The sequence below is a fragment of the Hippopotamus amphibius genome, chromosome 4 (genome assembly GCF_030028045.1).
Source record: "Hippopotamus amphibius kiboko isolate mHipAmp2 chromosome 4, mHipAmp2.hap2, whole genome shotgun sequence".
Taxonomy (NCBI): domain Eukaryota; kingdom Metazoa; phylum Chordata; class Mammalia; order Artiodactyla; family Hippopotamidae; genus Hippopotamus; species Hippopotamus amphibius.
The window spans coordinates 34,233,657-34,255,009 of NC_080189.1; the positions used below are offsets into that span (position 1 = coordinate 34,233,657).

General features: G+C 39.1%; 1 protein-coding gene across 3 annotated transcripts in view; it reads right to left on the reverse strand.

Annotated features, from left to right (window-relative positions):
* Nucleotides 1-2,886: 2,886 nt before the first annotated feature.
* Nucleotides 2,887-21,353, reverse strand: part of MET (MET proto-oncogene, receptor tyrosine kinase) — a 114,709-nt gene continuing 96,242 nt past the window's right edge. For all 3 annotated transcript variants that reach the window (XM_057731236.1, XM_057731235.1, XM_057731237.1), the window contains 5 exons: nt 19,648-19,829; nt 15,677-15,786; nt 14,312-14,477; nt 5,552-5,688; nt 2,887-5,100 (listed from right to left, as the gene is read on the reverse strand). In XM_057731236.1, the coding sequence (XP_057587219.1) occupies nt 4,890-5,100; nt 5,552-5,688; nt 14,312-14,477; nt 15,677-15,786; nt 19,648-19,829 (806 nt within the window). In that variant the 3' untranslated portion in view covers nt 2,887-4,889. The remainder of the gene's footprint in view (nt 5,101-5,551; nt 5,689-14,311; nt 14,478-15,676; nt 15,787-19,647; nt 19,830-21,353) is intronic.

Sequence of the window (21,353 nt, forward strand, 5' to 3'; positions counted from 1 at the left end):
CCAGATGGGTTTACAGTACTAATGAAGTATTCCTTATCTTCCAAACACACTCCACATAGCATACAATACCATATAAGAATACGGGACTTAGTCTACTTTTCCTGAGTCTGAATAATCATTAACCATCCATTTGAGCAAAGCAAGGAACAATAATACTCTCTAGACGTGAATACTGAGAATTGGGATTCCTGTTCTTGTTCCTTCCTGCAACTTTCCTATAATTTAGACAGGCTGTTTTTTTCCATGTCTGTTGTGAATTCTAGGTCTCAAGGCTAAACAAGAAAAAAGGAATCTAGTCACTGAAGTGATTAAAGGAATAGTAGAGAGTTTCGAGAAACAAGAAGGGACAGAGGTAGTCTTTGGGTGAACTGCACTAAGAGGAAAGGTGCCACCATCTTGTCATTGTTTTGTCATGCTTCTCAATCCCCACCTGTATGGCCATATATACACTCAAGGACAAGGTAGAATCACAGCTTTATTCCTACTGTATAGAGCTGGTATGAGGTAACGGATGGTAAGAATTTGTATTTAAACATCTATAAGGTTTCTTTCAGGCTTAATTTTCATCAACTACAGGCTACATTTATATGGACTTTTCCTGAAGATAATAATAATATCACAGTCATTGAGCAACTATGGTATCCAGGTGACTTTACACACTATATTTTAGTCCTTATACAACTTTGTGCAGTAAGTAGGACTAACCTACGTGACAGACGAAGAAACTTAGGTTGAGAGAGGTTCAGTATTTTGCTCAAGTCAGAGTTTGATCTTTTTGCTTTACTAAGAAGCTTCACTTGGTATGTTTAAACTGCGATGCCCTCCTTGATTTAAAACTATTTTACAAAGCTATAGTAATCAAAACAGTATGGTATTGGCATAAAACCAGACACACAGATCAATAGAACAGAAATTCCAGAAATATTTTCAACAAAGGTGCCAAGAATACACATGGAGAAAGGACAGTCTTTTCAATCAATGGTGCTGGGAAAATTGGACAGGCACATACAAAAGAATGAAACTGGACTACTATGTTACACAATTCACAAAAATCAGCTCAAAATGGATTAAAGACTTGAATGCAAGACGTGAAAATATAAAACTCCTAGAAGAAAACATAGATAGTAAGCTCCTCTACATAAGTCTTGATAATAATTTTTTGAGTCTGGCACCAAAAGCAAAGGCAAGAAAAGCAAAAAAGGAAACCAGCAACAAAAAGGAAAGTCAAACTACTGAATGGGAGAAACTATCTGCAAATCATATACCCAAATGAGTTATATCCAAAATATATAAAGAACTCATACAACTCAATTTTATATATATATAAAATTCAGCCATAAAAAAGAAGCAATTCATATGATTTCGCTTTTATGTGGACTCTAAAAAACAAACAAAAAACCCCCAAACCAAACCACAAAAACTCCACAAAAAAAGCTCATAGATACAGAAAACAAATTGGTGGTAGCCAGAGGGGATGAGGGGGGTGAGAGAAATAGTTAAGGGGTCAAAAGCTACAAACTTTCAGTTATAAACTGTGAAGCCTTTTCAAAATGGTTTACAGAGCTAAGAAAATGCATGGTTCTAATATTTACTAACTGTGCAATATTGTTTGTCTCTTCAATTAAATTCCTTGGGGTGGGAGAGACTGTTTATTTGTAAATCCCCATTACTTAGAACAATGCCTGACATATGTAGACGCTCACTAAATATTAGTGGAATTAAATTAAATACTAATTAATATCTTTTACATAATGTTAACTTGTTTCCTGAACTAAATTGGGTAAATTAACAATACAAGATGTCAGCAATTAAACATTTAATGTGCTTGTACACGTTCTGTATCCCTTCATCATATTTCTTTAGGATGCAATCTCCTTTGTAGGTCAGAGAGTGAAAAAATATAATTGATGCCTACACTGTGGAGTGAAAAAATCCTGTGGTAATTAAAAATTCAGAGCATCAAGCAAAACTTGGCAAAGGGATATCTTTTTATCCCTCTCTCCCTAGAAAGATTCCCTTCCACCCCCCATGTCAGCGAGCCACCAAACATCATGGGAACTACATAGGTAACTCTGTATCTGTGGTGGCTTAAAGTGATTGATTGAGGCAAGAAAATCCTGTTTCAGTTGAGCATTGTTTGAAGATCTGCTAAGTGCCAGATACTTGGGATATAAAGTTGGCATGTTATTGTCCTTCAGGGGCATGGGGTCTGATTGAATTTTCTATGGAAATGCATCTCTTGGTGGGGAGGGAGTTTGACTGGGTACAGGCATTAAATTCTCCCTCAATAAAGAATCAACCTCCACTATACTTTGTTGGCACTGGTTTAAACTTGGACCTTTTTTTAAAATCAGATTGCCCCAAAGCTTAGATGACTGAAACTTCACCTTTGAATCCGTTTACCATTACAAGAATATTCATGGATACAGCCTGAAGGTACTTTCTCTAGTCTCTGGGGGCACCTGAAGAGCGGGAACCTGTGTAGATGAAAAGGGTAGTTTTCAGGGGTTAAGAAGGTCTCTCTCTTCCAATACCCAACTAGGTATCTTGGTGCCAACTGGGGTTGTAGCTCCATTGCCATATCTTCTGGTCCAAGATGCACCTTGCTGGAGAAGAGCATCAAGCTGAAGTAGGGGCCAGGTGCTCTAGCAATTGAAAGATCGTCAGGGAGATGCTAGGTAGTTCAGCAGCGCAGGGGAAATCACACTCAGAAAGACAGAGATTTCCTGAGATTCAAGGATGCAAATTCTTTTAGGTGCCTAAGCATTAACTTGACTAACACTCTCATAAATGGATGACTTGAAATCAATCTTAGGCTTCCTTTGTCATTATGTCAATGGAGTAGGTAATCAAGCATGACTAGCAAAACCCAACTCTCAGTATACAAGATGATACATTACTTTAATTGTATGATTTATCAGAACAACAACGATTAACATACAAAGTACCATTCAGCTCAACTGCAGGTATAGGCAGTGACAAGTATCTAACTCTTAGAAGAATCACTTAACTCCCATGATCTGTCCAGACATATTAACCTACGGACATGTTTATAAATAGCAAACATGATTTTCACATCGTAGCTTTCTCAAGCATATATACAGGTGTGCAGTCTTGTTGATGGGTCGATTCCATAAGCGCTATTCTTGATGTATTCATTCTCTTGACATGGTAGAAACAGTTACTTCTTTCTGCGGAGTGGATTTTTTTCTTCCTCATCTATCATTTACAATTTTCTGTGAATTAGTATTACTCTTTACACTTCTGAAATAGTCACATTTGAATTAGAATATCTCTGCAGTACAATTCCTGTGTCTTCTGGCGAGTTCCACCATTGTCAAAGAGCTTTTGGTTGTAATCACTCTCTTGCAACAAAAGCCCAGCTCTACTATTGCGTTTTAGCGTAACACACCCTCTTTATAGCTTGCTGTGTTAACCCTTGGCTTCAAGTCCTGGTGATGTAATGAGGGTGGGGTGTACTGGCAGTCACTACATTTGCTTATCACTATTTACAGCCATTTAAAATCATGCTGTTATTAATCCAAGCCCGACATACCTTTCCTGAAATGTTCACAGTGCAGTGTTTTTGTGGCCTAACAAAAGTTTTCTTACATCATTAAAAATAAACCTTTTTATAAAAATATAATACTTTAAATGTTTACATCAACAAAACCAGTTCGAGTATCCTGTGCCACATGCATTATACAGTAGTAAGCACAAAATCCCACAGAACAAAGCATCACAAAAGTCCTGACCAGGATAACTGTTCATCTGGGTGAAATGGCCAGAACTTTGAATCACCTTTCCCCCCCCTTAAATATGTTTTGCTTAACACAAATCATGTCCTAATGCAAAACTGGACTCCCCCTGATTTTACTGTCTCCAACTGTTTGTGAGGTGGAAAGCTGCCACCTGAGAAAGAGGCTAATATTTCCAGTCCATTGATTCTTTCTTGGCTCTACCTATGAGCCATGGTTGGAACCAATGAAGCTTTTAGTTAGATGTATTCTGCTTTAAAAACATGCTGAGTTACCTTTAAAAACATTTATAATCACAAATTACTTGTTTAATTTTCAGAGTCATCATTAAAACAAAACCAGACAAAACTTCTAAATGTCCACATTCAGATAAGAATGGTATCATTCTCAAACAGTTGATTTTTAAATGACAAATATTTCACTGTGACTAAGCTATTTTATGAAAACCTTAATGTTGTCTATGTACAATACGTAAATATTCCTACTAATTTATAAACACATTTCATGCCCTGTTTTGAAATGTTGACTGTGTTGTCTATGGCTAGTTCTCCAATAAAAGGAATGTGTAGACAAAAATTTAAAAGGGAATGCTTACCTAATGGGCAAATGACAACATCAGTAATATAAAATGTATTTTTTATACAACACACAGAAGTTCTTCGAAACACGTTAATTCTAAACGAGTGGCCTGGTCCCAGGCTGCCATGTCTGTCCTGGACATTACCACTCCTTTTGAATTTTCTCTCATCAAGAAGCCCTCAAAATGCATTGCTTCAGTTCCCCATATGAAATCAGGTGGGACCCTGATTTTTTAAAATTTCAATCCAGCATTCAGGTTTTGGCCTGAACATGACAGGAGCATCATCACAGCTGCAGGATTGCTGTTGGTCACTGGCCTGCGGGACCAAGCTTCTGGCTCTGATGCTTTGTCAGATAAGAAATTTCATAGAATCCAGTCATTTAAAATAACAATATAAGGTCCTATAATAGTGCAATTTTGGCAAAAGCAAATAATACCTGGTGGCCTTTCAGTGGCCAGGCAGTGAAAAAATATTGGACAAAGTGTGGACTGTTGTTTGGATGGTTCAGTGATGCTTCTCAGAAGGAGGCTGGTGGTGCAGGTGCCTCCCATCATGTGTCCCCCTCACCATCGACATTATCTTGTGATGACAACAGAGAAGGATATGGAGCGACACATTTGACATTTACGTAAGTAGCGTTCACATGGACGTAGTGCTCCCCAATGAAAGTAGAAAATATCGCTGATATCCTGGAGACCAGTTCAGAAAAGGATGGGCGCAGTTCAGCTTTAGGGTGCCAGCATTTCAGCATCACTTCATACCTATTTCAGAAAGAAAGCAATGTTGTGAGGACTTTGAAGGCAAGCATTTCTGTAAAAGTAAAGAACACGGGACTTCCTAGGTGGTGCAATGGTTAAGAATCTGCCTGCCAGTGCAGGGAACGCCACAGGTTGGATCCCTGCCCCAGGAAGAAACCACATGCTGTGGAGCAATTAAGCCTGTGCGCCACAACTATTGAGCCCATGTGCCACAACTACTGAAGCCCACATGCCTAGAGCCTGTACTATGCAACAAGAGAGGTCACCACAATGAGGAGCCCGCACACCACAATGAAGAGTAGCCCCCACTTGCATCAACTAGAGAAAGCCTGTGTGCAGCAATGAAGACCCAACACAGACAATAAAATAAATAAATAAATAAATAAATTTAAAATGGTTCAAAAAAGTAAAGAACACAAGAGCTATAGAAGATTCTGTTGGAATTCTTACTTACAAGGGATCTGGGCAGTATTCAGGTTGTAGGAGCCTTCTGCCTTGCAGCAAATAAACCGTTATATCAAAAGTGTTGACGTCAGGATAAGGTGGTGCTCCTCTAGTCATCAGTTCCCAGAGGAGCACGCCAAAGGACCACTGGTCAAACAAGGGAAGGAAGAATCCAGGTGAGGGAAGGGTAACCACACAAATATGAAAGGTGATCAGCTGGTCTTCATAACTAAACTAAAGTATTAGTGTATTCAGTACTATTGCTGTTTTGGGAAAAATTTTCCTGAAAGGCAATCAGTAAGCTACATATTTATGACTTGTTTAAACCAGAACTGGATAAAGTTTAGATTACAAGTAAATGTAAAGTTTTCAAAGTCCACATGATGATTAAGATTCCATCAGTAATTTGTAGAGTGCATTTTCTGAGTTCTCTCTTATAGGGTCAAAGCATTATGTTTCTATCCTTTTTTATAATAGCTTCACTACAACTTTAGATTATTAGTAAAAAAAGACAAGCCTTCCAAAATTTAAATGTGTGGGATTTACAAATGAATGTAAATACTCCTTAAGAAATGTAACCACATTTAAAAGTTAGTTAAAAGAGAAGGTCTAAGTCAGTAAAAGTAAAAATCCATATTAAAAATCAGAAGTAATAAAACGGCTAGGCATTAAGGCTCTCAATTGGAAATGAATTTCAATAACATAACTATGTTATGAAAATGTTAAAGGAGGAAATTAATATAAAACAGCTGTAACTGTACTTTATAGGATGATCACAAGGACACAGAGGTTGACTGATTTGCTAAAAATTCCCCAATAAATCTGAATTCACACAGGGTTAAACATTTAAGAGTTCCTGACTCTTGGGACTTGCTTGGTCTACTAAACTTCACTAAATATGCAATTTCTTGATTTAGAGCACTCTCCTTGGGATAGATCAGGTCATACATATTATTTCGCCTTGGACGTGTGCCAAGGTGAGAATGACACAATGAAAGTAGGTCAGCACGTGTGGGTCACCCCTGGGCAGAGGACCCGGGAAATCAGGTCTCTCGCAGCAAACACTTCCAGGACACTCACAGACCAAGGAGCATTTGTGGGCAGAAATGAGGATCTGAGAAAAAGAAGTTTAGAGGGGAAAGAGAATACAGATCAGACACACAGAGCAGGAAAACACAACACTGAGAAGCAAGTGTAGCTCGTAATACTCAGCAAGAAGGAGAATAAAGCATGTGTTTCTGAAAGAAAGAAATCAGGTAGACACTGTGGTTGCTGATACATATCTCCATTAATGACTATTTCCCTTTGCCCAAGAGCAAGAACCCTTTAAGGTCACCAACTTCCTTGATCCAAATAGAGAAAACAAATTCCTTCCCAGGTGGGCACCAGATAATTTTGCCCTTCAAAACTGAAGTTTTCAATGCCTGAAAATCTTATGAGTCACCTCTGACAACTTCACTGTGTTAACCTTCAAGTTCCAGAATTTGCATTAGAATTTAAATCAATTTAACAAGTATCTACTGACCCTTCATGATGCACAAGTAGGTTACTGTTCAAGTTACTGGATAGGTCCCAAGGCTGATTTAACAGGGCTAAGAGTATTATGCAATTAACTGTCACATAGAACAATAAGATCTAACAACTGTGATACGGAGCAGTTCTAGAAAAGAGGTAAAATTGTTGTGAAAAGGCAAAGGGATAATAGTGGGGTACTGAGGAAGAAAGTGACAGTATAGGGGGTCTTGAGGAACAGGGAGAATTTGTTAAATAGATACGTGCATTGTGAGGGCAGAAAGAGTATTCTTGATGGAGGGAGTGGGCCCAGGGGTAAGAGTACTCATGTGTTTTTTTGAACTATAAGGACAACAGGTCACTCTGCTTGATGTGTGGAGCAGATGAAGGGATGACAGAAAGATAAGGTTGAAAGGGGACCATGTTTTTGAATGTTGAAGTGGGTTAAACTGAAATCGATGGGACGTGACTGGGGTAGAGCTCCAGGAGATTGCATCTGTAAACACTCTGCTTTAGACAAACAGGGGAAGCCCATCCACAATATGGAGACCAGTTAGGAGGTTTCTGAACAGGAGTAGGTGAGGGCTGCTACTGCACACTGGCAACGCAGAATCTTATGAGACTGAATTCCTGAATAGAAGGGTGGGAGAGAGTACCTGTCATCGAATGAGCCTGGCACGGGCCGGCGTCATGCCCTTTAAAAAAAGATTGCCTTATTTAATCCTTATGACGACCCTGTAATGTAACTAGTTTTGTAGATGCTTTAAGGATAAAGAAACCAAAGTTCTGAGAGGCTGATTACTTGTGTGTGATCAGGTATCCCTAACTGACAGCCTAGGCTACAGGATGTCTGGAGGCAAATTTGCAAAAAAGGGGTAAGTACTGGATAAATTTATAAGGAATTCTAGGACTTGGGCAATAACTGGGTATCAGAGGAGGGTTGAAGGAATCATGGGAGAGAAGAGGTGAGAGGGAGAACAGTCTGCATTTCAAACTCCTCTTAACAGCATGGACTGACATGATGGTGGAGGAGGAGCAGTGAAAGAGGAGAATGATGCTGACGCAGAAGAAAGAGGCTGGTGGGGGAGGGGAGGAGGGATAGAGAGCGGGAAGGGGAGAGAGAGGCAAAGCTACAGGGAAGTGTACAATGCTTATGCATTAAAGAATGATGGACACAACACTGTAAAACAACTATACTCCAGTAAAAATTAATTAAAAAAAAAGGAAAAACAAAAAGAATGATGGAAACAAGTCAGTTTTAGTTTCAAGACAGGAGAGCACTGCCATTCATGCTATTGTGTGAACGCTTAAGCCTTTCTGAGTATCTGAGCACCAGCAGTGAGCTTGATGCTCAAAGCAGTTATTGGAGGACAGAGATTGTTATAAACTATGAAAAGTGATAGAAAGGCTGAGGCAATCAAGGAATAGACACAGCCAAATCTGAGCATTCAAGAGTAGGTAAATTGAGATATAACACAATTTGTAAAAAAGCACAATTGATTAAAAAAAATGGATAATTTGACAACATTTAACAACTGTTAAATTGATAACATTTTCAATAAAATTTAAAACTTCTGCTCTTTGACAGATACCATTAAAAAAATGAAAAGGCAAGCCACAGACTAGAAAAATATATTTGTAAAAACATGTATCTGATAACATGTAACTGCAACCAGAATATATAAAGAACTCTTAACAGTAAAATAACAAACAACCCAATTTAAAAAACTCCAGAAAATAAATTCTGAAACTTAAAAAATAGGGGAAAGACTTGAGTAGACACTTCACAAAAGGCAGAATAAGGATGGCAAATAAGTACGTGAAAAGACACTTACCATCATTAGTTATTCGGGAAATACAGATTAAAAAGAAAATCAGACACCACTATAATCTATTAAAATGGCTAAAATTCCACAACTGACAATGGCAAGTGCTGATGAGGATGCTGAACAACTAGAACTCTTATATATAACTGTTAGGGTTATCAGATAATATAGGCACTGTGGAACAGTTGGCAGCTTCTCATAAAGTTAAACATACACAGCTTATAACCTAGTAATCCTACTTCTAGATATCTATGCAAAACAAATAAAAATTATGTTCACACAAAAACTTCTAAGCAAATGTTACAGCAGTTACAATTACGTATAAGCAATTGCCTAAAACAGGAAAGAACCCAAATGTCCTTCAAGCAGTGAATGGATAAACACAATGTGGAACATCTGCATGATGGAATACTACTTAGGAATAAAAAGGAGTGAATTATTCTGCCATGGAAAAGAGTATTCAAAAAATTAAAAGAGAAAATTACCATATGATCGACCAAGGCTACTTCTGGGTATATATTCAAAGGAAATTAAATCAGTATCTAGGAAAGATATTCACACATCTATGTTCACAGCAACATTATTCATAGTAGCCAAGAGACACAAGCCATCGAAATGTCCATTGACAGATAAATGGATGAAGAAAATGTGGTATATATATACAATGGAATATTATTTAGCCTTAAAAAAGGAAATCCTGTCATATGCTGCAACATGGATGAATCTTGAGGACATTATACTAAGTGAAATAAACCAGTTACAAAAATACAAATACTACATGATTTCAGTTATAAATGAGGTATCTAAAGTAGTCAGACTCTTAGAAAGTAGAAAAGTGGTTGCCAGAGAGGTTGGGAGAGGGGGAAATGGGGAGTTGTTCAGTGGATACAGAGTTTCAGTTTTGCAAGATGAAGAAGTTGTGGAGATCAGTTGCACAGTGGATGTTTATATAGTTAGCACTACTGTACTGCACACTTAAAAATGGTTAAGATGGTCAGTTTTAGTTTTTTACCCCAATAAAAAAGGAATAACTACTGATACATTGATACTACTGATACCTCTCAAACGCATTATGCTACATGAAGGAGACAGACTCAAAGGCTATTTACTGTATGATTCCATTCATATGACATTCTAGAAAAGGTAAAACTATAGAGACAGTAAACAGACTGGTGGTTTCCAGGTCTTAGTGTTAGGGCAGGGGTGACTACAAAGAGGCACAAGGACATTTTCTGGGATGATGGAACTGTTTCACGTCCTGGTTGTGGTGGTGGTGGTCATATAACTGTATGCGATCTTTAAAATTTAAAGAACTGCACAATAAAAAGGGTTAAGAGTTTGTATATTGCACAATGGTGGTATCATTAATAGAAATAAAGAAGTGAGGCATTGACAGTTGGCAGGACAGAATTTGACTCTGAACATGGTAAATTTGTGTTGCTGATGAAACTAGCTAGGAAGAGAGATTCAAAGGTGACTGTTGATGATAACGGCTGAAATTGTTAAGGGAGGCTGACACCTGAGAACCAAAATCCTGGCTGTGAGAGAAGAAAGAGAAGCTGTCAAGGTAAAGAAAACACAGTCAAAGAGCAGGAGGAAAACAGGATGGTCCAGAGTCCCTGAAACCAGAGGAGGAGGAAATTTCAAGAAGGGAGGAGTAGTTTATACTAAATGCTGCAGAATGATGAAGCAGGATGAAAAAGCCAGTTGGCTGAACAACTGAGAAGTCAGCACTGACTTTAATGGAAGCACCTGTACTAAGCGTGAAACACTGTGCAATAGTGGGTATGAGTAACTGCAAGTATAGACACACTCCCATTTTGTCAGAAAGGGCTTCAAGAGTACTCAGACTTTAGCTGAACTCTATCTGGGCATTTGTGAGAAAGTAGACCCTTCTACAAACAGGCAAGTTTTTGCTTGTAGGTCTCAACATACATATAGTTTATTACATGCGTTTGGAAATGTTCCATGCCAACATTAAAAAGATTGCACTGTCCTAGAAATGAAATTTTATGAAAATTTATCCATGCAATCAATAACCATTTGCCAAAGCAGCACTGTATGGATTACTCAGGTTCACCCTTATGTAAACAGTACAGTATAGTGTCTTTCAATGAGAGGGAGAAAGACATAGCACTTTGTATCTACAGAAGCCTGTGTAAACTTCCAGTCAAGTGTCTGAGTGGCAGTTGCTTTATAAGAAGTGCTAACCTCCTTGCTTTGTGAGTGTATTCTTGTGGAGATAGTGGTGCGTGTACCAGGTTGTCAAAACCCTCAGAAACCCAACTCTTGCCTTGAGCATCCAGAACGTCATCAGGTTTGTTTTGTTTTAATAATTTTGCTGAGGTATGATTTACACATGATAAAATTTGTCAGTTGTAAGTATATAGTTGATGATGTGTAGTAAATTTATATAGCTGTGCAGCTATCATCACAATTCAGTTTTAGATCAATTCCAACACCCCAGAAACTTCCCTCATGCTGGTTGGTAGTCAATTTTCACTTCCACCCTCAGCACCAGGCAACCACTGATTTGTTTTGTCTCAATCTTTTGCCTCTTTCTGGAACTTTCACATAAATGGAGTCATTCAGTGTGCAATAGTTTGAGTCTGCCTTCTTTCACTTGACATGTTTTTGATGTTTATCCATGTTGTGGCAAGCATCAGTGGTTCCTTCATATTACTGCACAGTATTATTCTGTTGTATAGATATACCACATTTTATGTACCCATTCGCCAGTTGATGGACATTAAAATTCCTTCTGGTTTTTGGCTACTATAAATAACACTATTGTGAGCATTCATGTGCAAGTCTTTGTGTGAGTATGTGTTTCACGTGCGTATTAGCTAGCTATTCATATATCTCCTTGGTAAACTGTCTATTCAAATCTCTTGCCTATTTTAAAACATTGGGTTATTTTGCCTTCTTATTGAGTTGTGAGAGTTGGTTTTGGTTCTTACCAGTAGTAAAGTCTGGATGAAATGTATGTTCTTTGAGGATGAGTTAATTCTCCTGACCTTATGCCTTCACTTGCTTCACATAGTGCCCATCACTAATGTGTCCTCAGACAACCTCTCTAGAACCTGCTTCTTTCATCTTTTTCAGAGTCTTTCAGGATCAGGATCCTAGGCATTAAGCTCTAGCATGGGCTATCACATCCTCTTACCAATCTTACCCACCCTGAAGTCCCATTCCTCCACCTTGTCCTGTGATACACCTGTTCTTTGAAAACAGACTCCCAATCACCCTCAACTTATTCTCTAATGACTCCCCCACTTCCTCAGGAACTGAAACTCTGCTTTCACTTAAAGACCACAACTTCTTTGAAATGCTTACCAATAGAGGCCACACCTCTTTCTCTTGCTGACTCACAGGGAGGGGGGTAGATGATTTCTAGCCTCCCAACACTGCACTTAGATCCCCAACCCCTGTTATATCTTAATAGCTGCCAACCCTTTCTCTTTTGCAATCTATGTCCTCCATTAACGTTATTTTCTCCCCACCTTGTTTGCTGATGTCAGCAGTTAACACTTTTCCTGTTTTCAGTTGTTATACTCAAGGACTGAGACATTAATGTTTCTCTACCTCCACATATCATAGTCCTCTTGACTCATTAAAGGCAAATAGAACATTCCATTCAACATCCAGGCTCCCTGCACACTCTAGACCAAGTCATTCAGGTCACCCAGCTTTCAAGACCTTTCTTGTGCACTGAGTAGCAGTAGCCCCTGCTGACCACATCCCATTTCTCCTTGAAACTTTCTCTTCCTCTGGGTCTCCCACCTCTTTGTTTTTCTCCCTCACTTCATATATTGTAGGTTCCTCTGAATAATTGTATTTGGACTCTTAAAGGTCTATTTTCAGCCTTGACCTCTGCTATGGACTGAATTGTGCACCCCCTTTCCAAATTTGTATGTGATGTGATGGTATTCGGAGGGGGGCCTTTGGGAGATAATTAGATTTAGATGAGATCATGAAGATGGGATTAGTGCCCTTACAAGAAGAGACACTGGAGAGCTTATTCTTGCTCTCTCCCCAGCATGAGGCACAGTGAGAAGGTGGCATGTGCTAGACTCACCAAAACCTACCATGCTGGCTCCCTGATTTCCCACTTTCAGCCTCCAGAACTGTGAAAAATAAATGTTTGTTGTTTAAGCCGCCCAGTTTATGGTGTTTTGTTATGGCAGCCCGAGTTGGCTAAGACAACCATAGAGTTTGTACAAGCTGCAGATCCACATTTCCTACTGCCTGATGACAGAACCCTCTGCCTGTATGTCCCACTCCCAAGTCAAACTCAATATGTTCCAGGCTCAATTGGTATTTTCCCTCCTAAACCAGCTTTTGATCCTCTGCTTCACATATTTATAACTGGACCAGTATATAACTTTGCTCAGCTTTGACTTTCATGAACGTCTTGCTAAATATTGATTCTACCCCTGAGATGCCTTTCCTTCCATCTCTTTTCTATTCTTACAACTTCTATACTATTTCAAATTCTATCTCTCACTTTGTCTTCCTGCATCTACTCCTCTCAAAACATCTTACAGAATGAAGAAAGGTTGTAATGTAATCTGATTACACTTTAATGTTTCCACGTGGCCAGAGAATAAGTTCCAGACTCCCTAGTTTGCTTCTAAGGATCTCCATGATCTACTATGAAAATGTTTTTCTCCATTTATTCTCATAACTTCCCTCTGTGCCTTCTATTTTTGCCGAATCACCACTGCTTACTGTTTCCTTAGAACTTTAAAGATGTGTATGCTTTCCTGCTCCTTTGTCTCACCTGGATTGGCATTTTTTATTTCATTGTCCATTCCATCCTCCTTTAAGGCCACCTCCTCCACCAGGTAAAAGGGCAGTGTGGTAAATTTAGCTGCCCAGGTGAGTGTCTTGCCCACCCTCAGAGCTCAGGTGTATGTCTTTAGAAGCTTGTTCTGTGAGAGGAGGATGACCTTTGCAGATAAAGGAGGGCACGTTTCTAGCTAGACACAGGGATGATGCCCTCACTGCTAGATGTGCCTCAGTTACAGCTTCTAGATTTCTTGAGGTGGAATTCTTCTGCCCTTGTGCTATGAGTGGCTAGACTAATCCCAGTTTACTTTGTGTGAGTTAGTGACAGACATGCCTTCCCATTCCTGCTGAGCAAAAGCTCCTGGAGGACAGGGTTCATACCTGGTTCAGCTCTGGGCTTCCCAAGGACCTAACATGCTGTTCTTCTGGACAAATGTTTTAGAATAAATGAATGAATTTATGAAAACATACTATGGGTACCTGTTAGACAATTAAGCCCATTTTTACTTAAAAAGAAAACTGAAATTAGTGGTGTTGAAGGTTTCTTTTCTTTTTCTTTTTTTAAAATTAAGTTTCCATAAAACAACTAAAAAAGTTAGGCATGAAAGTAAAAGAGGAGGTTGGGGTGATCAGTACATTACCACATCTGACTTGGTGGTAAATTTCTGGGTTTGCAAGCTTTCTAAAGCCATCCACTTCACTGGCAGTTTTGCACCTGTTTTGTTGTGTACGCTATAGTATTCCTTATCATACACGTCTCTGGCAAGACCAAAATCAGCAACCTTGACGGTGAATTTTTCATCCAGCCTATAGAAAGAACAAAAATTTATTACTGGTGGCTGAAAGAGAATAATTTACAGTGATGCTGAATCTCTATAGATTAGAACAAGTGACTTCCGTATTTGAAATCCATAACTTCTGCAGGGAGGGCTTCATCTGGCCTGTATTGACCGGCACTAAATTACAATGGAATTCCTGAATAAAAATGCTTGACATCTACATTTCAAATTCAACAGGCCAGGGAAAGGGATTATGAATGATGTAGCATAAGAAAATCTCTTTTGCTTTATTGTAGATCTGGAGAAATAGTAAAATTGGTCACCCTCCCAGCTTTCCTTGGTTGCTAAATGGAGTATGCCAACTGACTACCCAAAGCAATCACTAATTTTCACTTGTCAACTTATTAGCAATACTTAGTTTTATGGAGGACATATGACAGGGGACTGTTATGTTATTATTTCATTTTCAACGGTCTAGGCTAGTACAGACAACTCATATGCTCCACCAGTGAGGTAACAGAGAAAAAGGATACACAGGAAAACAGCAAGGTTCAACCAAAATCAATTTCTTCTACCTGAGGCTATGTATCCTTTGTTTAGGCTGGCTTTTATGTTGTTATATTGACCAAAACTAAGGTAGGAAATTAATAGCACAGTTCTTTCATTCACACATACCATAAGTCATGAATCAGTGCTATGTAAGGGAAAGCACAAATCAATCACAAACTGTTGACTGTTGTATTATACAGCCCAGGCAGCCAGACACAAATAAAGTTCTTTGTATATTCATTCCCAAATACCATTTTTGGTAGGGCTTCTGCAGGCTGACTTCAAATCCACTCTTGGGAAGTTACAAAATGTTGGTATTTGTGTTACCAGCCCTCTCCTTTTCACTGTAAAATGCTGAAGATCAAATTCTCCCTCCCAAACACTAATGCAGTGTGAAACCACAACACTGCGGGCAATCAGTGGGAAGGAAAAAGAAAAGCAAGAGCACACAACAGCTGTTTAAGACCCCCCTCTGGAGAATTCCTTTTAAATTCTGTTTGATAAAGACTGAAAGCTCCGCCTACATCCCCAGTGCTTACATATTGATTTAAAACTGTAACGGAAATAAAGGACTTTTGCATGAGAAGAGAAAACATCTTCACTAGCCTTGAACAGTGGGAAACAGATTCCTCCTTGTCACTTAATTTGGACGGCAGGCACAGAGATTCTTATACTTACATACAGTTTCTTGCAGCCAAGTCTCTGTGGACAAACTTTTTGCTTGCAAGATATTTCATGCCTTTGGCTACTTGAAGACCAAAGCCAATAAGATCTTTTACAGTTGGATTCTGTAACCAAAGAGAATTGGAAATACATAAACTAAGCATTTACTATTGTAGCTATGGTCTCAGAATTATGAAATGTTTATAAGAATTACCTTGTTTCAAATAATAACTTGTGCCCTGTTGATAAGAGCAATAATTTATTAAGTATCTGTTATTTGCAAAGTACCATGCTAGATGTTTTTATACATTTTGGCTAATCCTTATACACTCACTTCTCTAAGGCAGGTGATATGGGCTCCATTTTCCAGATAGGGAACTGGAAGTGTTTTAAAATGTAGGTTTTACTATTATTCAGGTATGGTAAGGCCAGCAGATGGGAACAACTGCCATTGAAAAGACTGTTCTCAGGATTCCCAAGAGAAGGAGGCATGCCATGTCATATAAGGCCACACAGGGAAGCAGCAGGGTTGGTTAGGAGGCAGAGGGAGCAAGGGGAAAACATAAGCAAGAGCCTTTATTGTGGTTTCTGTGGGAAGGAATGGGTAAGGCAGAGGAAGCAGGCTTAGAATTGCCTGGTTTAAATAGTTTTAGTGGGCTCTGGGGTGTAGGGACTGTCCCTAGTAGTCTGGTACCTGGTCGTGAAGTGATTAGGGCAGGTGGATACTGTCCCAGAGTGTGAGAGCCCTTTAAAGGAGGTGGTTGGGGTATGAGCTCTGGAGTGGTTGGTTTGGTGATGAAAGGCATGCTCTTTGAAGGTGAGTTGTTTAATACCTCTGGGGATTTGCTAGTCTGGGGAGGGGCAGTCCCTCCAGGGTCAGCAAGTCCCCAGGAGTCAGAGCATCAGAAACACACGGTTAATACAGGAAGTTCCCAGATAAATTAATCACCCCAAACCACTCAGATGGTAAGTCGTGGAGTTAGGATTTTAACCTAAATCTGTTAGACTCCAAAGCCCACACTGTAGTGAAATCAATCACATCAGAAGCCCTCCTATTGGTACTGAAGCACCAGTGGCCTGGACCCACGCAGAGAACAGGAAATCTCATTCTCCATAAGCTCAACACACAAAATTGGATGGACAGAGTAATGCCTTCAGTAACTATGAGGACTGTATCTGAAATCACATAGATGTCACTGTGGCTGACAGTCCTACTGGTGCCTGGCCATCAGAAACAGGACATCTCTTCTTCAGTAGCCTGTGGAGTTTGTGAGCTGAAGACAGTCGGGACCCTGAAAGGAGGGCTATAGCCTCCCCCCGCTTAATGCACACAGTGTGTGGAGAGGCCATTTCCTATGTTTTAGGCTTCTCTTTAAGACATATCTGTTAGTGGTTTTAATAAATACAGACTCCTTGGACTATAAAAGGCCATGTTACTGTATAATAGGAAATCTCTATCATGTTTAACCCTGGGGGAATAATACCTAGAGATGGTGGCATATCCAACCAGGTGAACTCATCAGGGTAATGGCAAGAGTCAGAGTGGAAAAGTGGGTATAGTAAGGCCAAAGCTTTGTGTCTTATAAGGTAAATTCAACTTATTTGCAAAAATTCACTGCCAGGGAATATTTTATTCTTTTGGTTAAATACAAAATATTTATTTACTATCCTAGAGCTTATTTCCTCTGAGAACCTGACCCCATGTTTATGAAGTTGTTTTTCATCAAGAGTAAAGCTACTCCAGAGTCCCTCCCAACAGGAAGCACCCACGAGCCTCCTAGACAGCTTCCTCCACAAGACAGCAGATAGCAGTATCAAGCAGTATCAGCAGTATTTCATCTTGTGGAACTGAAAACCACAGCCACAGAAAGATAGAGAAAATGAAAAAGCAGAGGGCTTTGTACCAGATGAAGAGACAGGATAAAACCCCAGAAAAACAACTAAATGAAGAGGCAATAGGCACCCCTCCAGAAAAAGAATTCAGAATAATGATGGTGAAGATGATCCAGGACTTTGAAAAAAGACTGGATGCAAAGATCGTAAAGTTCACCAAAGACCTAGAAGAATTAAAGGGCAAACAAACAGAGATATGCAACACAATAACTGAAATGAAAAATACACTAGAAGGAATCAACAGCAGATTAACTGAGGCAGAAGGGCGAATAAGTGACCTGGAAGACAGAATGGTGATAATCACGGATGCGGAAAAGAATAAGGAAAAAAGAATGAAAAGAACTGAAGACAGCCTAAGAGACCTCTGGGACAATGTTAAACGCACCAACATTCGCATTATAGCGGCCCCAGAAGGAGAAGAGAGAGAGAAAGGACCCGAGAAAATATTGGAAGAAAGAAAAAAGAGTAAAGCTACTCCATAACTCCCAAAGAGGCCTGTTCACAGGAGCCAAGAAGCAGCCTGGGGCCATCTGTGACTTCAGTTCTGTGGACTCCTCCTTCCCTCCCTAGTCCTGGTCTGGCCATTGCTTGCTCTGCCTTTAGGAACCAGCATAAATCTCACTAAGAAAACTCTCATTTGCAAGCATCTAAGAACCTCTTTTGTGACCCTGAGCTCATTCAGTTAACATATATTTCCTGAGAGTCTATGTGCCAAACACTATTTTAGGTGTTGGAGCTACAGCAGTGAACAAAAGACACAAAATTACCTACCCTCATGTACTTGCATTCTAATGGGGTGTGTGTGTGTGTGTGTGTATGTACACACATATATATACATATATATATACATATATTATTTATTTATTGCCAGTAGAGCACTGTTCAATAGAAATGTAACACAAGCCATATATGTAATTAAAGTTTTCCTAATAGTCACATTAAAAAATTAAAAAGAAACAAGCAAAATTAATTTTCACAATGTTTCTCAACCCAACACGTCTAAAATATTATCATTTCAACATGTAATCAGTATAAATAATTATTGATATTTTACTTTCTTCTTTTATGCCTAATATTCAAAACATGTATTCTTTTTTTTTTCTAGGTTTCACATTTATTCTTTTTTTTTTTATTGAGATACAGTTAATATACAATAAACTGCAAAAACATGGGATGTATTCTATACTTACAGCATATCTCAATTTGGACTAGCCAGATTTCACTTGTGGCCTATCGCCATAGTATTGGACAACTCAGGCCTAGAGTATCACACGAGCGTAAGTGTGATGAAGAAAAACAAAGCAGGGGAGAGGAGCAAGACAGAAGGCATGAGGGTGTGGTGGTCAGCTGCAATTTTAGATAGTCAGAGAAGCTTCATTTTGAAGATGCCATTAGGGCAAAAAGCTGACGTTGATGACTAAATGAGATATGTGGATATTTTGGGGAAGAGTAGTCCAGGCAGACAGAGCAGCAAGTGCAAAGGTCCTGAGGTAGAGAGTGGGTGGCAAGTTTGAAAAATAGCAAGAGACTCATTTATAATTGATTTTCAATGTATTTCCTTCTAGTTAAAAGTCCCTGTAGGCTGAGGCTCATTCTGGCTCTACATGTCCTGTGCAGTGCTTTTTCTGGCACATAGTAGGCACTCAAAGATGAGTACCCATCCAGGAGATGGTAGAGCAAGGATGCTTGCAGGGTAGGTTAAGAATCACTGCCTGCAGGAAACCCTTCTAAGTATCACTATCTTTCTACTAGGATTGAGAATTTTGAGGAACCAGTGAATTGAATGGCCTCTGTCCATTTGAATGGTGCCACCATTTTATTTATTTTATTTATTTTATTTTATTTTTTTTTTGGCACACGGGCTTAGTTGCTCCGTGGCATGTGGGATCTTCCTGGAGCTGGAATCGAACCCGTGACCTCTGCATTGGCAGGCAGATTCTTAACCATTGCGCCACCTAGGAAGCCCTGTGCCACCATTTTATATTTGCTTCTTTGGCTAAAAGCTTTTAAAAAGGTTGAAAACAGGCACATTTTGGAAGGCTGGCTGGCTTACAAACTAGTTCACAAGTTAGTAAATTCGGTAATATACTTACGTGAGTCTCATTTCTAATGAAATTTCGAAGATCCCCATGTTTCATGTATGGTAGGACCACGAGTGGAGACCCCTCACTTCGAAGGCAGATTCCCAAGAGTGAAAGAACATTGGGATGACTAAAATCTTTCATGATAATTCCCTCGGTCAGAAATTGGGAAACTTCTCCTATGTCAGTGATTCCTGAGAAAGCCAGCAATGGAGACATTAACTTCTTTATAGGGACAACGATTACTTTGTCAAGTTCAGAGAGGGAGAGCAATGGAATGTAAAACCATTGGGCTACATCTTACCCTGTCGCCTCATCCTCAGGGTGTTTTTATACAAAACATCTGAGTGAATGATGTCACCTGTGCTGCACCTTTAAGTCATCACCTGCACCCGTTTTTATGAGTCTAGAAATCTGTTTGTTTCATGTAGAAGAACCACAGTTTGTCTCATACAGAAAAAAGGACAGGGAAGCAGGCCAGTCTAGTTCTGTAGTGATTGTCTAGGGCAGGGGTTTGCAAACTTTTCCGGAAAGGGCCAGATAGTAAATATTTTTGGCTTTGTAAGCCATATGGTCTCTGTTGCAAATACTTAGCTCTTGCCATTGCAGTGCAAAAGCAGCTACAGACAATAGTGGCTGAGTCTCAGTAAACTTTATTTACGAAAACAGGCAGCAGGCCATAGTTTTCCAATCCCTGGACTAGGAGGATTTGAAGACCAAACGTTGTCTATGGTATCTAAGTAGACTTTTTTGTTATAATAGTTTCTAATCATTTCCAGATAGAGATCCCCAGGGCCCAACGTTAGTGAATGAAGAGTTAACAACCTTTAATTTATTAATCTGATTAGTATCAGTGTCAGCGATGATATTTTACAAATGTAATGCATCTGAAGACCTGGAAGTCCATCTGGACCAAATAGAGATCAACACACATCAGGGACAGAGAAAGATTTCTTGGCGTTAGGACTATTCTGAGTACAACTGGCAGTGGTGCTCTTTATTTAGGCAAACTTATTGACTATTATACTTAATCCATCACAGTTTGTAAGTTACATTTCATATAAACTGTCTCTTTAATAACCTTGTGCTTAGACTTCCAGAACCATACAGAACACTGCTCAGTGTGGAGATTTATATTTAAAAAGGCTGAACTATTTCTGGCGATAACATATCTTGTAGGAAAATCTTTCACGTATGCATTGAAAGCTTATTAATTCCAATATAAATTTGTAATATATCTTGTTAACATTTTTCAGACTGACTCAAACTATGAGCAGAAATTTAGAAATGGGGGTGGAAAAGGCAAGCACACTGACTTGACATGTGAGACCTGTCAGCAAAGGTGGAGCCAGGAAAGCTCTAGTATGAGGAGTACACTGGGTTGTACAAGATAGTAATTTATGCCATAAGTATGGCTCTGGGTCATTAATAAAGTCTTAGTTTATATTTGGAAGCATTCTGTGTTTTTTTTCTCTTTTTTTTTTTAACAGGAGAAAATCAAAGTTTAATAACGTGCATACATGGGAGAGAGCCAGGAAAACTGAATAACTCCAGCATTCTCTACTTCTTAAAAAGAGTATGCATTCCATTTAAAAAAGATTTTCTCATTAGCAGATAATATTAAAAATATATGTTCTAGCACTAAAAGAGGGTAAGTATCACTTGTTAAGGAAGTTCATTTATGTGGAATACTTCACTCACCAAAAATGTGGATAAAT